The following is a 26,141-nucleotide window of genomic DNA, read 5'->3' on the forward strand; positions in this document are numbered from 1 at the left end:
GGGTTTTAAAGGCTGGTACCGCCAAGATTTTGTTGTGTGCTGTGTGATGACGCATTGATACAATTACGCACACATACAAGCCGCTAGCAATTCAGATTTAGTAATTCGTAATAATTTGACATATTTGTCAGTTTGACAGTTTTGACAATTCATTTGCTGAATTGATTGAGAGGAATTGCTAAATGTGACCATTTTAGCCCCGCTGACATACTTTTGCCTATATGCTTTTAGTATGACACATTCCGAGTTCAGACATCCATATTCAAATTGGCCCGTAGCCTTCCAAATAGTCCAAAACAACAAACAATTCCAGGTAAATGACTCTCTGGTAATTTAAAGAAGGCCAACAATGGATAACAAAACATAATAATATGCTCGTCACGTCGCCGCACCCACCGCTTTTATCGTCCATGTATTACTGCAGTTCTTTTACACTAGACGGTAGCACCAGCACCAGTAAACAAAAATGTTTGTTTGACGTTTGACAATGTTTCTGTCAATAATCGAATGTGCAACATATTGTGGGATTTTGGTTGGATCATTTACTGTATTTTTTTTTAATGAAATAAGGGGGCAAATGAGCAAACGGGTCACCTGATGGAAAGCAACTTCCGTCGCCCATGGACACTCGCAACATCAGAAGAGCTGCAGGTGCGTTGCCGGCCTTTTAAGAGGGTATAGAGTAATAGGGGAGGGTAGGGATGGGAAGGGAAGGGAATAGGGGAGGGTGGGGAAAGGAATACCACTTACCACGATGCGACTGCGACAAATGACAATTCACCCTGCATTCTATCTACGGCGTCGTGCCGTGTATCCTGGCACGTCACGATGTCGCGACGTAGTTTTTACGATGCTCATCGTAGATTCCCACAACGCGACGTCGCATCGTGTTTATGTGTCCCGGCCCTAAGGCATATTTTTGATAGTGTTGGAATTTATGTTGAGTAACTACAGGACAAGACGAGGTATCTTTAAAGTACAAAATATTTATCAATTGTAAATTAGTTGAAATGGGGATTGTCCATTTTTTTTTAATTTTGCTCATTACAAAAATATTTCGAGGAATAAGGTCAGTGATCGTTTCTTTTGTACATAAACGAAAAAAATACCCATTAGTTACTTATATTTTTGAACAAATATTATGTTTAACCTTTGTTTGACCTTCAATGGCGTTAAATTAGCAATAAATTCGACCAACATTACGTTTCGAACTTTTGGTAGGCTTTTCGTATCAGCTTTCACATAATGAGAACTTGCATTTGACGAAGCAGCCATTATAAATAAGATTGAAAGGAAAAAACATACTGCAGAGGTCAATTATTGGCCGCCGATGATGACGTCAGAGCGAAACTTTAAAAATTTATTGAGAAAAAACTAGCCAATGAATTTCAAAATTATTTAATTTATATTCTTACAATACCCTATTTTAACGAAAAATGTGATTTTTTTTGGACAATGCCCATTGTTTTCTAATTCTAAACAACACTATAGTCAACAATAACATTGACTACAAACTACCACGCCTCTCAAATCCCACGTAAGAGGCTAAGATTATATCCTGTGGGACGTTGTTCGGCCATTCTCTATCCCCGAAGAAATAAATCACAATATAAATTCTAACCTAACTTTAGTCTCGCGGGAGGAAAGTTTAAAATGGCGGGAGTTTCGCTGTATGATGTTCCGCGCTTTGTCGTCACATCCAAATTGAGGTTGCCATTTTGAAATGTACGTGACCTATTCTAGAATAATCTCAGAATAAAGTTATTAGCAGTTGTATACATAATACAATACTAGCTGTCCCGGCAAGTGTTGTTTTGCCATAAAATTATTTTTCCTGTTTTCCTGCTTTTCTCTTGAAGTTTTTCCTGATTTTTTTTTCTACAGAACCTCACGGAGCCCGAGACCTTTCCAACGAATGCAAAACCGTGGAAATCGGTTCGTGCGTTCTGGAGTTATAGCGTCAGGAAGGAAAACCCGACTTATTTTTATATATTAGATCAAAAACAAGTTATGGTAATATGTACCTACAGAATTTTAGAGCTATTATAGAGAAATCTCTGCTGTCTTTAAATTTAATCAAAGTTAAAATTTAAAGTCAAATTGAATCTTTAAGCTTATAATACCTCGACGACCTCTGTGGCTCAGTGGTGAGCGCGTTGGTGGCTCAAGCCGTGGGTCGCCGGTTCGAATCCCGCCGACGGAACAAAAAGTTTTCAATGTTCCCGGGTCTGGATGTGTATTAAATATGTGTATGATATAATAAAAATCTTAAATATATGTATAGTATAAAAGTATTAAATATATTTCCGTTGTCTGGTACCTGTAACACAAGTCCTTAGGTACTTAGCACGGGGCCAGACTGACGTGTGTGAAGCGTCCATAGATATTATTATTATTATTATTATTATTAATATGCTTTATTCGTCTATGATCCAAACCACAAGACAAGTTTTGACTTCGTATAGGTCCGAAGTTTTAAGGTTGTATATGCATCGTCCGTTTGCAAATCCTGATTTTTACAGGGAACATTGTAGAATAAAAAAGAGCCTGTCTATCAAATTAGTACCATGACTACCTTTTTCAATATCTTTTCAGTGGTTTACTTGAAAAGAAGTAACAAACCTACAACTGCATATTCAAATCTAAACCAACTACAAATTTAAATTCCGAAACCCATTCCTTTAAATTGTTTGGAAATCTTCAGAAATTGTAGTCGCGAGCCATTAGTTAGTATAACGACTCGACAGTGCTGCAACTGAAGTGACTCTCCAGCATTGTTCAGGCGCAACAAGCTTTGTGAAATGTTCTAATTGACTGCGCTGTTTACTTAGAAACTCTTTCAGAAACTTTGAAAAATGTTTCAGAATTTTAAAAAATGTAGGTACGTTGTTTTGGTGAGAGTTTGTTGCAGTAGAAGAGGATATTATATTAATTTAACATTTTCTTTTAAAGAAGTTATTTACTATTTTTATTATGTATCATTATTTTAAGGGCTGCAAATTATTCCATAACTTAAAACGACTAAATAGTTGCTGGGGCATAATTTGACCTTCGCAACGATTTCGAATAGAACGAGAATTGTGACGGGGCGGGGTGACCTATTGAAAAATATCCAAAGAATTGAAAATTACAATTAGGTCACAAGAAACCACCCGAGGGAATACTGTTCATAGCAAAAAGTGTATAAAACCAGGTATCTCTTGTGAAAGAGAATCTATATGGCCATAAAAAGCAGAAAAAGTTTGCATCCAGGCCACACAGACCGAGCTAAGAGCGAGTGCACACGGTACGTTGCATCAGCGTTGTGTCAACGCAGCGCTGTTGCTTGGTTTTATTTACACGATGCGCTACGTCAACGTAACTCTGTGACGACGTATAAATAATGGACAGCACCGTCTGAAACGAAGTTGGAAAGGTTACCTGCGATGCCGCAGCGTCACCGTTGTTGTATTTATAAATGAGAAGACACTGTGTGTGAGTGAGTGGATGTCTATTTTGATTATTTTCACCACTGCTTTGACGTAACTTTAAGACTCTCCCCCCACGGAGATGCCGTAATTTACCGTTTTTAGAGTATTATTAACTCATAATTTGAAATGTGTGGTTAAGGTCGTTTGCTCAGGGGATGGCCTTAAGAAAGTTTCGCAATAACACTACGTTGATGTACGCCCGTGTGCCTATCATTACGTTAATATGTATGTCAACGTTGCGTCGACGCAACGCATCGTGTGGAACCACCCTAAAGGCTCTGACCCACTTCCGATATCTCCACCCGCTAATGACGAACAAATACGGGTATCATTAAAACTTTATTTCCGACGTTGACAAAATGGCTTAATGATTGGTTTTTTATTGGTGAAAAAGTTTTGCAATTTAAAGAGCGTTTTAAATACGACCGCGACGTTTCATTAAAAACGTCGGACATTCTGAAAGTGTTACTCTTTCCTTTTTGAACTGTTTTATTACCAGTAGCTTTTTTAAATAGTGAATTAGTGATTGATGTTAAAAGAGTTGTTTTTTTCAGTCATGTGTCTTAAAAACTGTTAATATTCGGCCATGATGGAAAACTATCATCGCTACTATGTCGTCGATATGTTCGTAATTGCTCGTATTGGTTCATCGTGAACCAACGAGGTAATAAATAAGTATTGTAAAGTTAATGGGATTTATTTTATAAAATAAATCCCATTAATTTTATAAAGAGATTACAATTTCTTCAGATAATATGGTTCTTAAATAATACTCCAGCTTTAATATCCAATACGCTTCTTTGAAAGCGTTTGCAGTGGATACAAAGTGTGCTGAGGAACTGTTATTAATAGCTACGTCGGGCTGTTACCTGTAGTCTGTAGATAACTATCGCGTTGTAGGTCACAGCGGCGACGTGTTTGAAATAGATTGTTTATGAGAGCGTGTTGTTGGGGCATCATCATCATCACCATCGGAATCGTTATCAATATTATCATTTTCGTCATTATTGCTATTGCTATTATCATTGTCATTGCCATTCAATTATCGTAAATCATCGTCACTACTATCACCCACGCTTGCAGATTCTGCGAGGAGGACGAGACACCTATACAGAAGAAGTCTGGATTGTCCTGCTCTACTACAGTCTACAGAGCAGAAACAGGCATTTTGGTTGCTACGAATATCCATCCACAGATTAAATTCGTAGCACCAACCCCAACCACATGACACATCATTCAATTCGTGAGCAGCAATGGGTTGAGGACGGTACTCTAATACGAAGGAGTCACAATACATCCTCAAGGGTCACAGTGACATCAAGGCTACTGCCTTTAGCACAAAAAAATACCCACACTGCCATTTAATGAATCATTAACACTATTATTTTCTCCATCATTATCATTATCATTATCATTGGCATTAACTATACAACTGTCATAATCAATTTTCTTAGAACTTTTGTTATCAGGTTCCAAATCTTTTACAGAAATTGTTCGTTCTGTTTCTGTGTCAATTTTAGGATTTGCTGTAAAATACGTAGATATGGTAATCTTCTGTTAAAAAGACTTATACTCCACGTCCATTTTATTTATAATTAAGTATTTTATATTCAACAATTATTTGTAACTTTATACGAATCATCTTTGTCATTCTGAAAAACACCCACCCACGAAACAATACCTATTACGTTGTTTATTATTAATTGAACTCATAATAACATAATGAAGTGAAATGACTCAACCGATGTTCGCTCGGAAATTAATTTGCGAGCTTCTTTGTATACATCCGTTTGCTTTTGTGTTTCAATTGAATCGATTTTAATAATTTATCAACTAGAATAACAATGAGTTTTATAAGAGGTGCTTTGAGTTAAATATCGATTTTCTTATCAATGGTGCCATTTCTTAGGAGAATGCTACCCTACATCTATAACTTATACAGAATACACTGTATACTTTTACACACGTATGTTTAATAGTATGATGTAGGTATAAGCCATAAAGTTAATATACTCGTACCTAGCGGAATAGAGCAACAATCTCGAGCTGTCAAACGTAACCGAAATTGGTTTCATCTGTGTGTAAAAATATGTGTACGAATACACTTACACAAGAATGATTGAACATGATTTCTATAAGATTAAATTGTCAACGTGCGGCACGTGCCGACTGGACGTCAAAAAAAAAGTTGTGCTGTCATGTATAACACGTCTCTTTTTACCACGCAGTGTTACTGATAGTGACATCTCTCTTGCTCAGGCCTTTGTTTCTCTATCCCGCTAGGTATATTAACTTTATGGTATAAGCCGTGTTGATGTTACGGTTGTCATGGTAATAGCAGGTAATAGTAATGCCCTTTCATAACCCATATTCATTATTATTTATCTTCAGTACTGCAATAGGGACACATAGGGATATAGTGATAGTCGCAAAGTAAAACGTAAGATACAAATATTATCATATAGAAGGTTTGGAAATTTCAATTTACTGATCTCTCTTGGTAATTAATACAGGTTGTAACAAAACTAAATGATAATAATTTAGCATGTGCGCACGGACGTAAAAAAAATACATGTGCGTTCCTTGTAAGGAGTTCACTGTGAAAGTAGCAGCGCTTTATACGTGGGAGAGCCATGCTTCAGCACGAATGGGCCGGCTCGACCGGTTAAATACCACGTTCTCACAGAAAACCGGCGTGAAACAGCGCTTGCGCTGTGTTTCGCCGAGTGAGTGAGTTTACCGGAGGCCCAATCCCCTAACCCCTACCTAGGGAATGTTATTATTCGAAAAATTTACTATTCGAATAATTCGAATATTTTACAAAACTTTTCGAATAATTCGAATACTATTCGAATAATTAAAAAATATTGAAAAATGCTGAAAACTCTGGATTAAAGTAACAAAAAGCTTCGTACAGCCATGTACAACCTATTTTGTTAATGCTATAAAGTAAGCAATTCTTATTTTTACTTTTATCAACATAAATCTTTATAAAGACATAATTAATTTTTATTGTGAAACACTTTAAAAATGTATATTTTAAGGTTACAGCTGGGCAATAAAAGAAAGGCTGTAAAGTGTAAACCGTTTTCGATCGTAGCGCCTTTTACTTTTCTCATGTGATTATGCTTAAGTCTTGCTAGGCAGCAGTTGAGATTAAATAATAATATGATATTCGACGTTATGATATCTGTTCATTAATACTAAGCCAGCTTACCCGTCTTTTTGATATTTTCGATCCACGTTCACCTAGTTCACCTAGTCGGCTTCACCTGTGTCAATGTGGCTCGAAATTATAAAAAACGGCCACTAGAAAACCAACCCCACAACAAAGAAAAAAAATTGCAACGAAGCCCTGGGGGATGGTGAAACAATCCTAGAGCTGGTGAATTTAGCAACTTGAAGTTTGATAACACAAATAACATGATATTAAGGAGCCATCGACATTTTTTGATACTGTACTAACTGTTTCAATTATCAGTCGAGGACTGCCGTGGTAAAGCTTTTGAATAGCAAATTTTTATCAACATATCGAATAGATCACATCGCGAGCTTCAAGCCAGAAAGCCGTATAAAAGAATTATCTTTTGTATTTTAACTACATATTTTAAAAATCTCAATATTGCACTTACATTTATTACCTTCTTAAAAAACGAGTTTGTTTTAAATACATTATACACCCTTCTGGCGTAATGAACATAAACAACAATGAACTAAAAACATGGTCAACGGCGACGATGAATGGTCATATACTCATTAGTTAGACTAAAAACAGATTTATATACTTATATCATTAAAGATGTAGAATATTCATAAATAATATTATTTTTCTGAAATAAACTTAATTATGTTCTTATTCCATGTTAATTTTATGTTTGATAGCATTTTAAACAAAAATAAAAAATATTTTTAGTATTCGAATTATTCGAAAAATAATTTGGCGAATATTCGAATAATAAAATCGTCGAATATTCGAATAAAACGAGTATTCGAATATTCGAATAACATACCCTACCCCTACCCTATTCTCTTCCCTACCCTCAACTATTCCCTTCCCTTCCCTTCCCTACCCTCCCATATTACCCTATTCCCTCTTAAAAGGCCGGCAACGCACTTGCAGCTCTTCTGATGCTGCGAGTGTCCATGGGCGACGGAAGTTGCTTTCCATCAGGTGACCCGTTTGCTCGTTTGCCCCCTTATTTCATAAAAAAAAAAAGACCAAATTTCTTCTTCACTTTTGTATGAGGAAACTCGTAACGCTGGGGCGCTTACCCAGACAAAATGAAAAAATATTTATTTTTCAGCGCTGCTACTTTCACAATAAACTCTACTTTTCTATACATAGCCTGACGTAAAAGACGGTTGACGTAAGCCATAGTGACGTAGCACGTGGATACGATCAAACGATAATATACTGTGTATTATACAACATTCAACACTTCCTTAATAAAGGCCATTTCCCCTACTTCAGCCCCATCATTAGAAGCCGTAATAATTATCTGCCGCTGGTAATAATTATTACGGTACAACTTGATGAAAACCACAAATATCAGGATATTTTTGGTTTTCACCATATTTATAATATTAGGTGAGTAAAGATACTCATCTAATATTATAAAGCTGAAGAGTTTGTTTGTTTCTTTGAGTGTTTATTCGGAAACTGCTGGTTGGAATTGAAAAAATATTTTTGTGTTAGATAGTGAATTTATTGAGAAATGTTTTACTTAGGGCTTAGGGCGCGTTCAGGCGTGCGCGTTATCTGTGCGCGCGAATTCAGTTTGCGTGTTTTCCCAAACGCTACAGCAGAAAACGCACACGTCTGAAAGCGCCGTTAGAAAACATCACGCTGCGAGTTGCGACCTAATAGGAACGAAGAGTCGGTGAAAATAAAAACGGGGAAGATTATTAATTTTTAGAGTTCCGTACCCAATGGGCAAAAACGGGACCCTATACTGATGTCTGTCCGTCTGTCTCCAGGCTGTAACTCAAGAACCGCTATAACTAGAATTCTGAAATTTTCACAGACTGTGTATATCTGTTGCTGCTATAACAACAAATACTAAAAACAAAATAAAATTAATATTTAAGAGGGGCTCCCGTACAACAAACGTGATATTTTTGGCCTTTTTTGCTCTATATCAATAATGGCAACAGGTAGTACTTGATTTTTTTCTCAAAATCCTTAATTAAAATATGTGTGCTTTAATATTTTATTATAATATTAAAATAAAATAAAAAATTAAGAGGGGCTCCCATACAAAAAACACAATTTTTAGCCTAATTTTGCTCTACAATGGTACGGAACCCTACGTGCGCGAGTCCGACTCGCACTTGGCCAATTTTTTTTTGACAAGCTTTTATAATTTTACTAGATTACGAAAATTAGTATATCGCGCGGAAACTGTTATATTTCCGGGATAAAAAGTATCCTCTGTTCTTTTCCGGGACCGGCAAATTTCAGCAAAATCGGATCAGCGGTTTTGATGTGAAGAGGTACTTAACAGACTGATATACACACTTTCGAATTATATAGCAACTCTTGTATATATATACGGGGGCGATAAATCGATCTAGCTAGGAATCATTTTTGGAAAATGTCTTTTTACTCGTGTTTTATCGATAATCGATAAACTAAAAAATATGACTCTTCCTGACATCTATTGGCGAATAATGATACTATTTGTTAGCAACTAATTGTTTTAACGACCTGCAGATGGCGTTATTTAGTAACACGAAGTCAATGAGTGTTTGCTATACCGAGCAAAGCTCGGTCATCCAGGTACTTAAAGTATGGATATAAAACAAAATGTATAAAGTTTACTTTGCCCAATGTTAGGCAAGTCCAAACCAATGTAGTATTAAATGATGAGAAGATGAATTTGGTAGACAACACTGTATTCTTAGGTATTACACTTGATAGTAAATTACAGTGGGGTCCTCACATTGTTAATCTTGCAGGTAGGCTCAGTTCTGCAGCATATGCAGTCAGAAAAATTAGGGAAATTTATGACGAAGATACGGCACGATTAGTATATTTTAGTTATTTTCATAGTAGGATGTCGTATGGAATCCTTTTACGGGGAAACGCTGCCGACATTAATACAATATTTGTGCTGCAGAAGCGAGCCATACGTTCTATTTATAAAATATCTGCTTTAGAATCTCTGAGAGATAAATTTAAATAAATTGGTATTCTAACTGTTGCTTCTCATTCACATTTTCGATAATGTAATATATGTTAGGTAAAAATATAAGTAAATTTAAAGTTAAAAGTGACATTCACTCTAGGAATACTAGAAATAAGCACAAGCTAGATATGCCGGTGATCAGACTTAGTAAAGTCAGTAAATCTTTTAAAGGTCAATGTATACGCCTTTACAACAAAATCCCAGAAAACGTTCAAAATCTTTCCATTAATAAATTTAAAAAAGTAGTTAAAGAACGTTTGTGTGCCAAAGCCTATTATAAGGTCAATGATTTCATAAACGATGGCACACCTTGGGAGTAGGATGGCTTCTTGCAAGGCTACTTCTTCATTATTATAGGACTTACAATTATGTATGTGGATATTGTATATAATATTTAGTTACAAAATTGTAAACTTTATTTTAAAAGATTAATTTTTTTCTCACTTTTTTGGTAAAAAGGGGGCCCCGTGCGAGTTTCTTACGCCGGTCCTTCTCGCCGGGTTAGTTCCCGAACCGGTGGTAGGCATCATGTGGGACTTTCTGAAAACATTTATTTTAAATTTATTCAGAAATAAAACAATTTTGATTTTGATTTTATGTGTTGAGCTCATAAAGTTAATATACCTTAGGTATATTAACTTTATGGTTGAGCTATTATATGAATATCTCTAATGTTACCATTAATAAAATTGGTTACACATAAAACGTAACACGGGTACACCGAAACAATGGGAAATATGAAATGAATAAGCGCCGACAGCGAGGCAGATGTCAGCTCTGTGTGCGCGGCATAACAAATTTTTCTATTGTAAGCTACGTAATAACAAAGGAATATTTAAAGAAGTTTTGAATTCACAAGACATTTCTGTTTCATATTTCTATGCGTTCTGTTTATGAGCATCAGCCTTTTTTGTGGAATTGTTGTTTATGATTCGCGGTAAAATATGAAGTGAATTTGTAATATGCATGCTGGCGAATAGTCTGAAAAAACTTAAGAAATTAAAAAGTTTGTTCTCATTCAAATACTAAAGTTTTGTTTTAACAAATATAAAAAATAGTATTGATTATTACGACATAAACCGTCAGGCACTTTAACAGTCAAAGATTAGTTTTAACGACGGAAAAAAACCAAAAATACCTGAAAGAAACGATTTAAAAATTAAATAACATCTTAGCTATTATACGTGGGAGAGCCATGCTTCGGCACGAATGGGCCGGCTCGACCGGATAAATACCACGTTCTCACAGAAAACCGGCGTGAAACAGCGCTTGCGCTGTGTTTCGCCGAGTGAGTGAGTTTACCGGAGGCACAATCCCCTACCCTATTCCCTTTCCTACCCTCCCCTATTCCCTTCCCTTCCCTAGCCTCCCCTATTACCCTATTCCCTCTTAAAAGGCCGGCAACGCACATGCAGCTCTTCTGATGCTGCGAGTGTCCATGGGCGACGGAAGTTGCTTTCCATCAGGTGACCCGTTTGCTCGTTTGCCCCCTTATTTCATAAAAAAAAAAAAAAAAAAAGAAAAAAAAAAAGCTATATTGACATTTCCGACCAAAAACAACAGTTAAGGTACAGTTTCTGTAGTAAAGGTACAATTCCGGGCTGCGCGACAGTCGTAAGCCGCGCGCGACCTACGACTGTCATCGGCCGCGCGCGCCAATCAAAGTAGCCGCGCGCGACCTACGACTGTCATCGGCCGCGCGCGCCAATCAAAGTAGCCGCGCGCGACCTACGACTGTCATCGGCCGCGCGCGCCAATCAAAGTAGCCGCGCGCGACCTACGACTGTCATCGGCCGCGCGCGCCAATCAAAGTAGCCGCGCGCGACCTACGACTGTCATCGGCCGCGCGCGCCAATCAAAGTAGCCGCGCGCGACCTACGACTGTCATCGGCCGCGCGCGCCAAAGTAGCCGCGCGCGGCTCACGACAGTCGCGGTAGGTCGCGCGCGGCCTACCGCGACTGTCGCGCAGCCCGGAATTGTACCTTTACTACAGAAACTTACTTCTCGTAATATTATGTAACATTTTAATCCAGAGTTTAACTTTTTTATTATTTTAAATTTTATGTTTTGGGCGATCTCTAGTTATTATTATTATATTAATCGTCCATAGCAAACTTTCAATAATTGTTCTGTGTAACACGGGCCGAGGGGATTATAATTTATAACTCGTCGAATATTTCGACCAGATTATGCGAAGTTAGCTTAGGCGTGTTTAAATTGGCGTACTTTGTATTATCATTAACATACAGGCATTGGTTATCGTAAAATTTGAAAAAACATTAATTTACAAAATTGAATGACACTAACTTCGTTTGCGAAGAAATTCGTATAATATATGAGTGTTATTCCCAAAGATTACTCTAAATCATTTTGAGTTCAGCGGCTTAAGAATGAAGAGATGACAGACAGACAGTTTTGCGCATACTTTATAAGTTATAACAAACAATTATTGTGGTTTCGATACAGATAAGAACAAATACAAATAAGTACATCATGTTGCGAAAATGTATTACTCATATTTAACTCTTAACCTAAGCTAACGACAAAAGGATGACTCATAACCACAGGAATAAATCAAGATAGAACGGCTAAGCGGGTGGAGTACGCGTGTTTCAATCTTGCTCTGTCGGGCAAGATTCCTTGAACGTTCATTCAGTCAGCAGCGTCTCGACTTGATTACACCGGAGCGGTTGTGCAAAAATGCCTCTCATTGTGCAGTGTCTAATTGTAAAAACAGAAGTACGAAAGTAGGTAAAAGGAGGTATTTCTTGCCACGGGTAAGTTATTTGTTTTAACTAAAAGCAAAGCAAAAATTGACACAAGCGATTCCTTAGCAACGGAAGCGCGTCGCCGTTCTATCTTGATTTATTTCTGTGCTCATTAACACACAGTCTCTTCCAGGCAAAATACCTCTTTAACCTAAGAAAGATTTCATCTTACGAATCCTCTGAAATCCAATCTTCCAGGTGCATTTCAACACTATCTGACATCTCTAGCTATCCAGCTTGAACCTTAAAATAGACGAGTTCATCGGCCCCGCATCACAGAATTGATGTGTTTATAATAACTCCGTATATTTACTCAACAAATCATTATAGAATTCTGTATATGTTTATTTTGGATGGGAACGGACTATGAATAGAGTTCATTCATATGGATTCGAAAGTCGAAAAAATATTTTTATTTTACATTGACTGCACTATGAATATGAATGCGAATATTCATGTGTTGTGTGTATTAATATCGAAAAATTTTTTGAATATACGTTATCTTATGCAAAAAACTTCTAAATATAATGTAGATAAATTTTAGTGAACATTACTTTTCAAGAATTTAGAAATGACCTAAAGTAAAACAAATTTTTGCGCGCCCAAATGAAGAATTTCAATTTTCATGGAAACCGTACGTTTCCCTCGAAAAAGTAGCCCTTCCCTGTTGTCTATTCTATTTGTATGCCAAATTAACAAACTCTTGTTTTCAAAGAAACTTCTCAGCTTTAAAATCTTAGTATAGACAGAGTAGACACAACTAAGGAGTACCTCGACTTGAAATAAACGTGCTATCTACGCGAGTTGGGCTAGAGCACCACTTTCGACATGTGTCACAATCCTGAGCGCATTAAGAGCCCATATGACCCTAACTTGACTACATACATTAACCTAGATCTCAAAATCTGTAAGGTCTAGAAAACTGATTTTTTGACACAAGTAATTTCAGTTCATAAAGATTAAATGCTCAAGACGAAAACACGATTACTCAAAAAATGCTCGATAGTTTTTTTTTTTACAAAAAACCTTGTTTTAGGCCGCCTCCCCATATAGGCGAACGCGTTGGCCAACGCGTTCGCAGACGCGTTGGCAGTGCGCTTGCAACGGCGTTTGTGAGTAATCCACACATAGGAAGGTCGCTCAGTATGCTTTGGATCGCGCCAATGTGCGGACGGATTCAAAATGGATGTTGAGTCGCTAACAGCTGTAGCTGTATATTTATTCACAGCATATAATTACTTTGTAAATGTGGACAAGAAAAAGTTTCTAAAGGGTATTCTCGAAATAAATAAATAAAAGGCGAGAAAACGTAACAAACAAAGAAATAAACTCACTTTTACATAATATTTTATAATATTAAAATAATATAAGTAATTATTTTATTACCTACTTATTATTTATTTAATTATTACATATAAAAATTATTACATATTATTATAATTATCAAAACCTATAACTCCGGGCGAACTCATCGCGCGGCCTATGTGTGGATGGAGCACGAAGCTTGCGACAAATGTCCTTTGATCTTTGCCGGCATTTCCGACCCGCGCGGCAAGCTCGCAGACGCGTCGGCCAACGTCTAAATACCTACGGCCAACGTGCGAACGCCCGTTCTACACATTGGGCCAACGCATCTGCAGACGCGTTGGCCAACGCGTTCGCCTATGTCGAGAGCCGCCAATAGACACATTTTTGCTTGGATCTTCGAAATTTGCTTTCTTTTCTTTGATATTTTTTAATATCTAAAAAGGTATTGATAAAACCTAAATTTGCTCAAAACACTTTTTTCATAATCATTATAGTTCGTCTTTTATTCAAGTAAAACTAACTCGGCGATGATTCCGCGCCGTCCTTTTTCACCTGGCATATGAAAGACGGGCGTGAGTGTGAAGAGAGAAGGACGATGTTTGATTTTTAGAGTCAGGTGAGCTCTTAAGAGGATACACCAGGGGCTAGAGAAATGAAAAAAAAAGTACGTGTAATATCTATGGCTGTCTCCCTTACCTCAAGCCTAACCGCAGAACGCGATAGAGACAACTGCAGTAAAACAAAGATTCGTTGTCCCTGATTCCTTCTCCAAAACTTAACCGATTTAAGTACTTTTTTCATTAAAGATTAAAGAAAGGCTTGAACTGTGTTCCTATGTTTTATTTTTTTGTTGTATAATCTAGCCAAATCTGTTTTCTGGATGTTTGAACACAGATGAAAATCTAGCCAATTTTTTGGGTTTTTGAACGTAATAATAATTAAATTATGAAAAAAAAGAAAACATAGGGATATTGTATTAGTGGCCGTAGATATTCAGGAAAAAAATTATAAATCTACTAGCATTATCCAGGGAGGAAACAGGGGACAACGTTTGTATGGAAAAAAGGACGGTGTGGACTCATCTTAAGGCCATCCCCTGAACAAACGATCTTGACCATACATTTGCCGCGTTGCCGAGATCGCGCCAAAATCCTATTTTTTTACTTACGAGTATCTTAGTTCAACATTGACCTAAAAATAATTCAAACGATCAGTAGTTAATGAAATTATCGATCTATTGGCGTGTGTTTCAAATAACCGTAACTCATAAATACTAGGGAGATACTGTATATATATATTACTTTGGAAGCTGATATCATGAGTATAAAAAACGAAATTAGGAAATTAATCTGTTCTATGAAAGGAACGTTCATATTGCTGTATTTTTATTATAATTTTCTAGCTTTCAAATTATGAGTTAATAAGGCTCTATATTATTAATATTGTAAATCCGAAAGTGTATCTGTCTGTCTGTAACCTCTTAACATACAAACCGCTGATCCGATTTTACTGAAATTTGGTGTAGAGATTCTTTGAGTTTGAGTAGGGGGAGCGTCTTAATACGGCGCACAGGCCGATATGGCATACTACGTCGTATAAATTTCGAGATCTCTTCTGAGTCGGCCTACTCGTTATTTCTGTTTACTCTGGTATAGATGTTGCAAAACGTCAACAATTCCTTTAAATATTGTCCGTGTAGTAAGTATTATAACTATCGTTATTCATTCCAGGCGTGCTATGAGCACATAGCCAACATGTGGTACCTGCTACTGCTATTGCCGCTGGTGGCGGCGTCGGAAGACACCTGCAACCCCGACAAGATGACGGTCTACCGCATGGTGCTGCACACGTACTGGACGAGAGACAAGTTTCCCAAGCACTACCCGGATTGGAGGCCGCCGGCGCAGTGGTCGAGGGTGTATGGTGAGTATTATACTTTGAAAGGCAGTGTATATTTACACACAGTCGATCAATAGCTCAATATTTATTTCAAAATTGGTAAAAGCATACACCTTTTTGTACAACAATACCTACCACCGTGAACCAGTCCGGCGAGAAGAACCGGGGTAAGAAACTCAAAAAAGAGTAAAAGCTGGGTGGCCAAGCCATTACTCCTTTTTGAGTTTCTTACCCAGATACAGACTAAATACCGCAGTAGGCTAAAACTTTGAACACATTACTTCTGTGAGGCCAATCAGCGTTGGGCGGGCGCATCCACGCGAGTTCGCGCGTATGCGCGCGCCTTTTTTAAATTCTCAGAAGTAGTAAAGTGCGTTAACGCTTTGGAGTTAAGGTTGAATTTGTTATGTTCAGTTTTAATAATTCGCTTCGATGCGCTTCGACTTTAGTATAAATTTACCCTAACAGGTTAAGTAGTAATAATATTGTAACCGACATACAAAGCCACGTTTATACGTTTTATAAAAACATTTTCGATGATGATTACTCATTTAATTTAGGTTAATCGTTTCATTTAATTATACTTAACCTTGATATAAAAATTATGAAATCCGTATTTAAAATACTTAAGCGTTAAATTATAAACCTCTAGACGCTGAAAAAATATTTCCATCAAACATTTTATTTTGTGCTACTAGTATTTAAAATGAGCAAAATAAAAATAACGTTAAGTAAACTTCATTTTAAATGTTCATAAGAGTATCTTAAAATGTACTTTGTTTTATTTAGCCTCCCATAAGCAAAAATTAAATTTTAATCTCCAATGAAATATGCGACTGAAATTAAATGAATCTTACTGAAAACACTTCATTTAGTAAAATAGGGTTGTCGGATTTTTGAAATCAAGTCCTCACTAATATATTTTAAAATGCGAAAGTGTCTCTTTTTGTCTGTCTGTTAGCTTCAAGGCTTCAAGAATTCCAGTCTTTCTAGTGTCAACGGCTCAGCCGATTTAGATGAAAATTGATGTAGAGGTATTTTGAAAGTCTGGAAAGGTCTTTTTTTTTTTTTTATGAAATAAGGGGGCTAACGAGCAAACGGGTCACCTGATGGAAAGCAACTTCCGTCGCCCATGGACACTCGCAGCATCAGAAGAGCTGCAGGTGCGTTACCGGCCTTTTAAGAGGGAATAGGGTAATAGGGGAGGGTAGGGATGGGAAGGGAATAGGGGAGGGGATTGGGCCTCCGGTAAACTCACTCACTCGGCGAAACACAGCGCAAGCGCTGTTTCACGCCGGTTTTCTGTGAGAACGTGGTATTTCTCCGGTCGAGCCGGCCCATTCGTGCCGAAGCATGGCTCTTCCACGTATAGGATAGTTTTGTTGCAAAAAATGTACGGTTACCGCAGGGTAAACTACTTCGGGTGTCATTTAGACTTAATAAGTCACTATTTAGCCGGATATAATTTAGATGTGACAGCGGAACTTATCAGTGAGTTACTACGAAACTCTGAGCGTATTTTAGTCGAATAGACTTGGCTGAATGGATTCTTGGAAACCTTACTAATACGTGTAGCCTCTCATCTACATAGTACTATACTGTACTCGGCGAAACATGGCGGTAGCGGTCATTGACACCCTTTCAAAAACTTGTAATTTTCTATATAAATCGCAATTGACATTGGCATCAGATGTTGTCAACCTCGGCTTTGTATAGAAAATGACAAGTTTTTGACAGGGAGTCAATGACCACTATGTTTCGCCGAGTACAGTATAGTATAAACTTTTATGTACTGGGTTTAACACTGAAGTGACTCTATGTGATTGAAGTGACAGGGGACACATACAAGACTTGTTATAACCCGACCAAATAGCGTAATTATGTCATCTGATTATTAAAAATCAATTTCTGTAGTGGAACATAATGACACGATATACATCCACTGTCATAGCTTTCCGAGAACCAAGTATCCGAAAAACCGGATTGCTTTTTTTTGGAACGAAGTTCCTTATTTTTATAAAATCAGGGGGCAAACGAGCAACACCAAAAGAGCGTGCAGCAACACCAAAAGAGCGTGCAGCAACACCAAAAGAGCGTGCAGCAACACCAAAAGAGCGTGCTTTATTGGCCTTTTAAGAGGGAATGGGGTAAAAGGGTAGGGGAGGGGAGGGAAGGGTATAAAGTGGGGGATTGGGCTTCCGGTAAACTAACTCACTCAACGAAACACAGCGCAAGCGCTATTTCACGCCAGTTTTCTGTGAGCTTCTGGTTGGATGGTTCTCCCAAGTTAGAGGTTGCTAAAGGATCCGTAATTCGTGATTTTTAATTTCGGAGGAAATAATTCGTAAATCCGGTTCAAAATCCAGTTTAATCCTTGGTAACCCTAAATAAAAAAAGTACTGTTGACAGACAAATGAGCTAAATGAGAGCGCTGAGAGTTGAGCGACGTTTGTTCCGGTCACTATTGTATAATTTACATTTCTAACCAACTTCCAGAATATAATATAGAGGGTGTAACAAAAATAAGTGATGATACTTTAGGGTGTGTACGTGTTCCTTGTAGAGAGTTCACTGTGAAAGTAGCAGTTTTTGTTACACTCTGTGTAGGTGTAATTATCCATAATATGGATATTATAAATGCGAAATTGTGTCTGTCTGTTACCTCTTTACGCCCAAACCGCTGAGCCGATTTTGCTGAAATTTGGTATGTAGATACTTCCGAGTCCCGGGAAAGAACAAAGGATACTTCTTATCCCCTGAAAAATGTATGGTTTTCGTGTGATAAACTTATTTTAGGCGCAACGGAGATGCAAGCGTCATATAGTTATCCATAATATCTTATATCTTTAAACGAGCAATTATTCTTGTATAATACGAGTATATATTACTGGAATCTCGGAATCGGCTCCAACGAATCGATCTAGCTAGGAATCATTTTATCGAATACCGAGCAAGGCTCGGTCAAATAGTTAGTGTTTATTAAAATGCGAAAGCTTATCAGTCCGTCTTTCTGTCATAGCATGTTTTTTTGCCTTTCTGTCTATATGTCAGTATATCTGTTTACCTATAAAAAAAAACCGAACCGGTCTTAATTGACATATTTTCAGTCCCGAAATTGGAAACAGCTTTATTACCGAAAATACGCCCGTACTCGGTGTCTGGGCTATAATAGACCATAGTACATTACGCACCTAGGGCAGGAAAATAAGAAATGTCTCAGATCACAATATTATGTAATTGTTGGCCGTGGCGAAGCCGATGTCAAGAAACATGTGATCTGAGGCTTTCTTATTTACTGCCCATGGTGCGTATACTATTTTTCTCATCGACGGAGGCGAAAAACGGCAACATCGGTAAGCGCAGCGGGAAGAAAGTTGACGCTTTCCGCCCGGAGGTGAGAAAAAATAATTTTAGCAGATCAAAGGGGAAACATCTAGTTCTAGATATATTTTCTAATACATAGAGAGAAGTTAAAGAAACATCATTCATAATGGCAGTCATATTCTTATACGCTAAGATCAAAATGTGTATGAATAATGAAACCAAACGTAATTTTCACTATATACCTAGTATATAACATTTTCGAATCTTAATACTTCAGCAGGTGATTCCTAAGCATCATAAAACTAAATTACTCTTTAAGAAGTTTAAAAATATCTCATGACACAACGATCAACCAAAAAAAACTTACGGTTCAACACAGAGCCACCGTTATTCATTTCTCGCTAATAGTCCAAGAGCCAGCGACAACCAGATTTTCGTCATTTTATAAATGCTGAAAGTTTCCCTGTATATAATTTTTATAGAGGTAAGAACTATAATATCACTGCCAGACATCCCTAAAGCTTGGATTTTAGATTTGAGGTGGTCTGGCAGTGGAAAGCAACTGTCAAAAATGTCCGGTAGTAGAAAACAAGAAAATTAGTTAAAAAAAATATATATATATATATATATATATATATATATATATATATATATATATATATATATATATATATATATATACTTTTTCGAAGGTAGACCTTCAGAACTGGATAAAGTAAAACCGAAATTCTATATTTTCTGGTCATTCTTACCTCTATAGGGGTCATATACAAAAAACTTTTAGCTTTTATAAAACTAGATCATACCCGCAACTCCGTTGCGCCAAAATTCGTTTATCGCGCGGGAACTGTACATTTTTCCAGGATAAAATGTATCCTATGCCCTTTCCCGGGACTCAAATTATCCCCATACCGAATTTCAGCAAAATACGTGAAGGGGTAACAGAGAGACAGACACACTTTCGAATATTAGTGTGGATGACGAAAGTCTGGTTGTCGCTGGCTCTTGGGCTATAATCAAATGAAGTGTCACGTTCCATGGTGTTATTTTTAACGGTATATTTCATTAACACACTATTTCCAAGACACTAACGTACTATGACATTCTACAACGTGTCTGGCGAGCGGCCAGGTTTCGTAACATCGATAGAAAAAGGAATTTGTGGCACAACACTATTGTGTTTCAGGAAGTGCAGCGTAATTGGTGTCGTTATATTTTAGAACCTTTTTTTAATTGTGTTTTATTTTCCTTTTTTTAATAGTAGAATGTTTTGGTTAAACTATTTTCGTTTAGACTTCATCACAGACATAGATCAAGATAGATACCGCACGTGTATGCACTTCACGTGCCATATGACATATCGCGTTCCCAAACGACGAGCAATGCTCGTCTTTCGAAATTCTGTTCTTTAGTCTGCTATCGGAATCGGACGTCAATCGGAATTTAAAAAATGCCTAATTGCCTAACTGTGCCGTATTGAGCTGTAGAACTTCAAATAGAAACGTGGGCCTAGATAATAGACACATTTCTTATCATCGGTAAGTCACAGTTATAGGTAGGAAAATAGTGGCACGCTCGTTTTCATACAAATGGACGGACATGCGGTATTTATCTTGATCTATGTCTATGGACTTCATGAGTAAGGAAAAAAAATAATAACTTATAATTAACTAATAACTATTATGCCCGTTTCTCATTGTCTAGGCTATAATATTTGTGCCCAATTTTATCAACATTGGTCCAGTACTTTTAATCATATACTTGTCCAATGTTGCCGAATAAAATTTTATAATCTTTTTTTCTTCTTTTATTATAAATATGATTTAGTAAAATTGTATTCATTCGTTATATTTAACAAAATGAATCAATCAAAGAAGTTTTTAAGAATTTAAAAGGAAACGAACGTTCACTTATGCAATTTAATTCAGCTTTATAGAGTTTAAATAATAAAGTAAAATTAATAATTAAGCAATAAAGTAAAATGTTAACATCATTCCAATCCAGTGATCCAATCCAGCACTGGATTGGAATACTATAAACCGGCTATTATGTCAATTTTCTATCTAAGGGTACCCGCCCTGCACCAGAGGTGTAGTTATTGTCGTCAAATATGGCGTCCATTATGGACTTTTACTAGGGATTTGACATTATATTTGACATTTTATTAAGGTAAAAGTTAAAGTTATAGTTAAAATAGAATTAGCATGAAAAATACCAATCGATAAACCGATTATTTTCCACAACCCTAATATTTCAGGAAGTGGTGTTGTGTAATGGATTTGTAGCGTTTTGTAGAAAATATTTTTTACGCAACCGTAACATTTATTCGCTGGAAATTGAATGAGTCACATTTTGTGGAAAAGTGGACACGCGAGCGTAAAACAAAATCCGTCATCACAATAATTTTTAGGAATGTAAAAAATATCCTATTTCAATACCGTATTGGGTACTGTTTTTTGAATTGCTAAGTTAAAGAAGGTCCACTTGCGCCATTAAATATTATGCTTTTCCTTTCGTTCCTCGTACTTATGACAGAGAAAGTTTGATATTTTAACACCGGTCTATTATACAGCCCAAGATGTGAGGTACATAAAGAATAAAAAAATTCAAATTTCGAGAAATTCAACCTTCTTTTCAGAGCTGTTAAAAATACCTCTAAAATTCTTCCTAATCTCCTAAACAGTGTAACAGACTAAAACAGCATAGTCAGTCTTATCCGAAACTTCGTAAAACGTCCGAAGAATTTGCTAAATCCCATAAAACTGGTAAAGATTTGCGCTCCTTTAATTACAAGTTTTATTTCGTATCTGCGCTCGACGCTCCCTGAATACTTTTCTAATTGTGCCCTTCAACATAATTTGTAACACTTTATCTTGTTAGGACAAAACCTTTAAGAAATTTTCCCTTGTTTTATGCTAGCGTATACCCTGGCGCCGGGCTTTTCTTAAGTATCTACGGGCAGTGACGGATTAAGACTACTTGATGCCCTAAGCAATCTATGCCTGTGGCGCCCCCTATCCGTATCTCCACTAGTATCGGTCTTTGAAGCTTTACTCTTTTGGTGCCCCCTTAGTGAGCCCATTGAGACGGGCCGTGCCGGGGCTCAGCGTGCCGGGGCTCATCGCAAAAATCCGTCTCCATACAATTTGTATAGAAGTGGATGCGCGTATCGCACACTGTGTCGGGGCGCAGCGGATTTCCGTCAATGCGACAAGGCCCGGCAAGGCCCGACAAACCCGCTGCGCCCCGGCAACAGTGTGACCACACTTCACATAGATTTCCACTTTTTGGTAGATTTGAGGTCAAATGAATGACGATTTAGTAGTCCAAAATTTTTTGTAAATTTTAATAGAAGATCGATATTATATAACAAATAATATAAAAAAATGCATAATGAAGACAGTCCATATAAACATTTTAGTTTTATTTTAGTTTTAACCACGTAGAATACATTGATTAATAAAAGTAGATTTTCGGTAGAATCTAAAACACAGTATAGTAGAATATAGCAACGTTTTTGATATATCGAGTCATGAGTGATTTAAGAGTGGTCACACTGGAGCTATCCAAAGTACTCAAAATCCGTCAATGCGATGCGGCTATAATAGCGTATTTTGCGCTGCGCTGAGCCCCGATCTGCCCCGGCACGCGCCGACAAAGTGGGCGCGAACCTTTAGACGTGATGCCCTAGGCAATTGCTTAATTTGATTAAAGGTTAATACGTCACTGTCTACGGGATCATTGTATTTTTCGGAATAAAAGGTAAATCCACTAACCACTGCTATGCAAAATAGGATCAAAATTCGTTCAGTACCTTTTGCAAGAAAAAAATACAAATATTCACATAAACCCTCTTTTTACTATTATTATCACATTAAGATCGTAATAATATTCATGTGATAAGAATTATAGTCGTTTAGAATTCGTGCAGAACAGAGAACGAGATTTACACACGCGCAAGGTAACAAAATCTGTTGTAACACTGCATGATTCATCTTTATGTTACTTCAAACAATTTTGGAATCACGCAAATGTGTGCGTGCACCCGATTCCAATGGGTTTGTATGAATAATTAAAATCTGGATAATAATTATACTGATGCTGTATTCCTGTCAACAGCACTTCTCACGCCACGTTCACTCACAAGTATGCCTTTGTTAATTTTATACAACTGCATGTGTTGTCATTCAGAGCTTTAAAAAAGCACATAATTAGAAGCAAAATCTTTTTATTTATACTCCATATTATTAACGGGCTTCAAAATGGGAGGTTTTTTTAGTTATCAATTCTACCTGTATGTATTTCCAGAACTGCCCAGTTTTTATATTATTATGTTAGTATATGTATATTATCAGGGTATTAACAAATGTGCCAAATTTCAAAAGACGTGTATCAAAGTTTATTATAAATAATTCTTTTTTTGGTTGTACTAGTTATCTTTCAACTTAGGGAATAATGCAAGGAATTTTTGAAATGGAATTTTAACTATAATATTATACAACTTGTTATGTCAGTACAACTGCATAATAATAATATAATAATTGTGTATAGTGTATACCCGTGGTCCCCAACCTTTTTTTCATACGGGCCACAAATATTTCTTGGTCTTAAAAATGTTTTTAACCAAAAAAACGTTCCTCAAAGTTAACGATTTAAAAGTGGAAAAAATTTCACGCCTTCACGACGACTTTAAACATTTAATTTTTCCGGTGGGCGTGAATTTCAAAATGGTTCAACATTACGCGGGCCACAGATAAAGTCCCGGCGGTTGGGGATAGCTGGTTTATTACTGTATAGTCATCTAAACCTATACAAAACCACATAATTAGAGTCAAAATATTTTTATTTATTCGTATAAAGATAAAATTCATACGTTTCATGAAAACATTTTTACTGGATGCACGAGGAGGATGAAATATTTAAAATGTTAAATCCACCCGCGGTTATCCTTTCACCTCAGTTTGTGTGTCAAGAGTTTTATGTGGGTTTTAACATTTTAACTAGCTGGTCTTTTCAATGCAGATTTAAACGAGCACATGAATCGCCTGATGTTAATAACTGCGACGATACGGGATCCTAGTTATTATAGCACATAATATTAACATGGATCTCGTTATTGTGCAGTGAAATTGGGAAAAATATTTTCGTTGTTTGTTAAAGTAGTTTTTTTACTAATGATTTTCTGTGTAAAAAACATTTTCTTCGTTGTAGATTTTCACTATAAACTTTTGTTTAATAATAATTTTTAAGACGTAAGTTAATAAAATAACTAACAATTTGAAAATAATATAACATAGTTTTTTTTTGCATAATTAGAGGCGTTAGGACCGGATTAAAACGGGAAGACCGGATAAAAAATGTGGATATTATATATAGCCAGATATTATATTAACCAGATGATAAAGCAGGCAAAGTCGGGCAGGCTTGTTCAATTTTTTTGGAGAAAAATTAGTAATTCTCCTTATCTTATAAAATGTTAGTTATCTACTTCATCCACTTACCTACGTCTTTTAACTTATCTTTCGTATTTTCTAATTTAACCACTTCATCTAAACTAAAGGCAATTAGCAAATAGTCCTTCGAAACTGCGGGTGGAAAATAGGCGTGCGATAAATCAGGGGGGCAATTATGTAGTCACGTGATACGCCGGTATCAATTTATCGAACGCTTTCAAGATTGCCTGCCATTCGATATTCAAATTTATTACAATATGGAATTATCGCGAAGAATATCGTTACCATAAATTTTATTCCTCGGCCAATATTTGAGAGCCCCATAATTACATATTTTCATAATTTATTTCATTTTTGTTGCCATAACGAATTATATAGGTGGTTAAAATTTATACGTAGGAGAGCCATGCTTCGGCACGAATGGGCCGGCTCGACCGGATAAATACCACGTTCTCACAGAAAACCGGCGTGAAACAGCGCTTGCGCTGTGTTTCGCCGAGTGAGTGAGTTTACCGGAGGCCCAATCCCCTATTTCCTTCCCTACCCTCAACTATTCCCTTCCCTTCCCTTCCCTACCCTCCCCTATTACCCTATTCCCTCTTAAAAGGTCGGCAACGCACTTGCAGCTCTTCTGATGCTGCGAGTGTCCATGGGCGACGGAAGTTGCTTTCCATCAGGTGACCCGTTTGCACGTTTGCCCCCTTATTTCATAAAAAAAAAAAATAAAAAAAAAAATATATAGGTAGCGCAGAACTTTAAGACCGTTTGGCGAAACTGTACAATATTTCATTACTAGTCAGAGTCTGATTTCCATCCAATAACAAAGGGAACGAGCACGACAAAGATACTGCAAACTGTTATGGCAAATTCGAAATTTAAAATAGATTTTACTTGACAAGTGCTGCCACCTATAGCTCCTTTCACTTCTCAATAAACACTGGAGATACTTTTAAAAAGTTGCTGTACATCTAAGCTTGTACATGTAAACTTGCAATGTGTCATGTAATATTTTGCTATTAGTGTATCGAGTCGTCATCGAATTATCTTCTACTGGGCTCCAATATCAAGACACTTGGCATGTTAATTGTGTTAATTCCATAGTTTAAACTGCGTCTTTATGTTGTTTAAGATTGGGTTTGTATATGGACCATACAGCAAACCAACTATATGCACCAACTTTTGGGGGTTGCTTTACATAATATGTATTGTAAAGCAACCCCCAAAAGTTGGTGCATATAGTTGGTCAATTTTAAACAACGTAAAGACGCAATTTAAATGATGGAATTAACACAATTTACATGCCAAGTGTCTTGATATTGGAGCCCAGTAGAAGATAATTCGAACCCACAAATAAATTGGCTGACAACTATCTAATAATACACACTGAATCACGCTTGGCAGCTTCTCAACTGCACTTATTACGAGATCCATTAACAAAATTATATTGTCTATGCCGACTGATTTATTAAAAAAAAACTCGTTGACAGATACGGTTGACACATCGGCGCTTATTTTTTTTAATGACTTTCGGGAATCAAGGAAAAATGTTAAGAAACTTGGCCTCTTTTTAACGATTTATACATAAAGCGATAAAGTCGTAATTTCACTGGGACTCCAACTAAATAACTAAGGACAATATGATTTGAAGATTTGAAGCCGTTTAACACTTCAATAAACTATACTCTGAGGTTCTGGATTCAAGAGGACGCGACAAGTCTTTAGATCTTTGA

At 36.8% G+C, this 26,141-nt stretch overlaps 1 protein-coding gene across 1 annotated transcript in view; it reads left to right on the forward strand.

Annotated features, from left to right (window-relative positions):
* LOC121733659 (spondin-2) overlaps positions 1 to 26,141 on the forward strand; it is a 57,770-nt gene that overhangs the window by 15,294 nt on the left and 16,335 nt on the right. Inside the window, exon 2 of the mRNA XM_042123983.1 lies at positions 15,466 to 15,658. Within this exon, the coding sequence (XP_041979917.1) occupies positions 15,490 to 15,658 (169 nt within the window). The 5' untranslated portion in view covers positions 15,466 to 15,489. The remainder of the gene's footprint in view (positions 1 to 15,465; positions 15,659 to 26,141) is intronic.

This window comes from Aricia agestis, chromosome 14 (genome assembly GCF_905147365.1).
Source record: "Aricia agestis chromosome 14, ilAriAges1.1, whole genome shotgun sequence".
Classification (NCBI taxonomy): domain Eukaryota; kingdom Metazoa; phylum Arthropoda; class Insecta; order Lepidoptera; family Lycaenidae; genus Aricia; species Aricia agestis.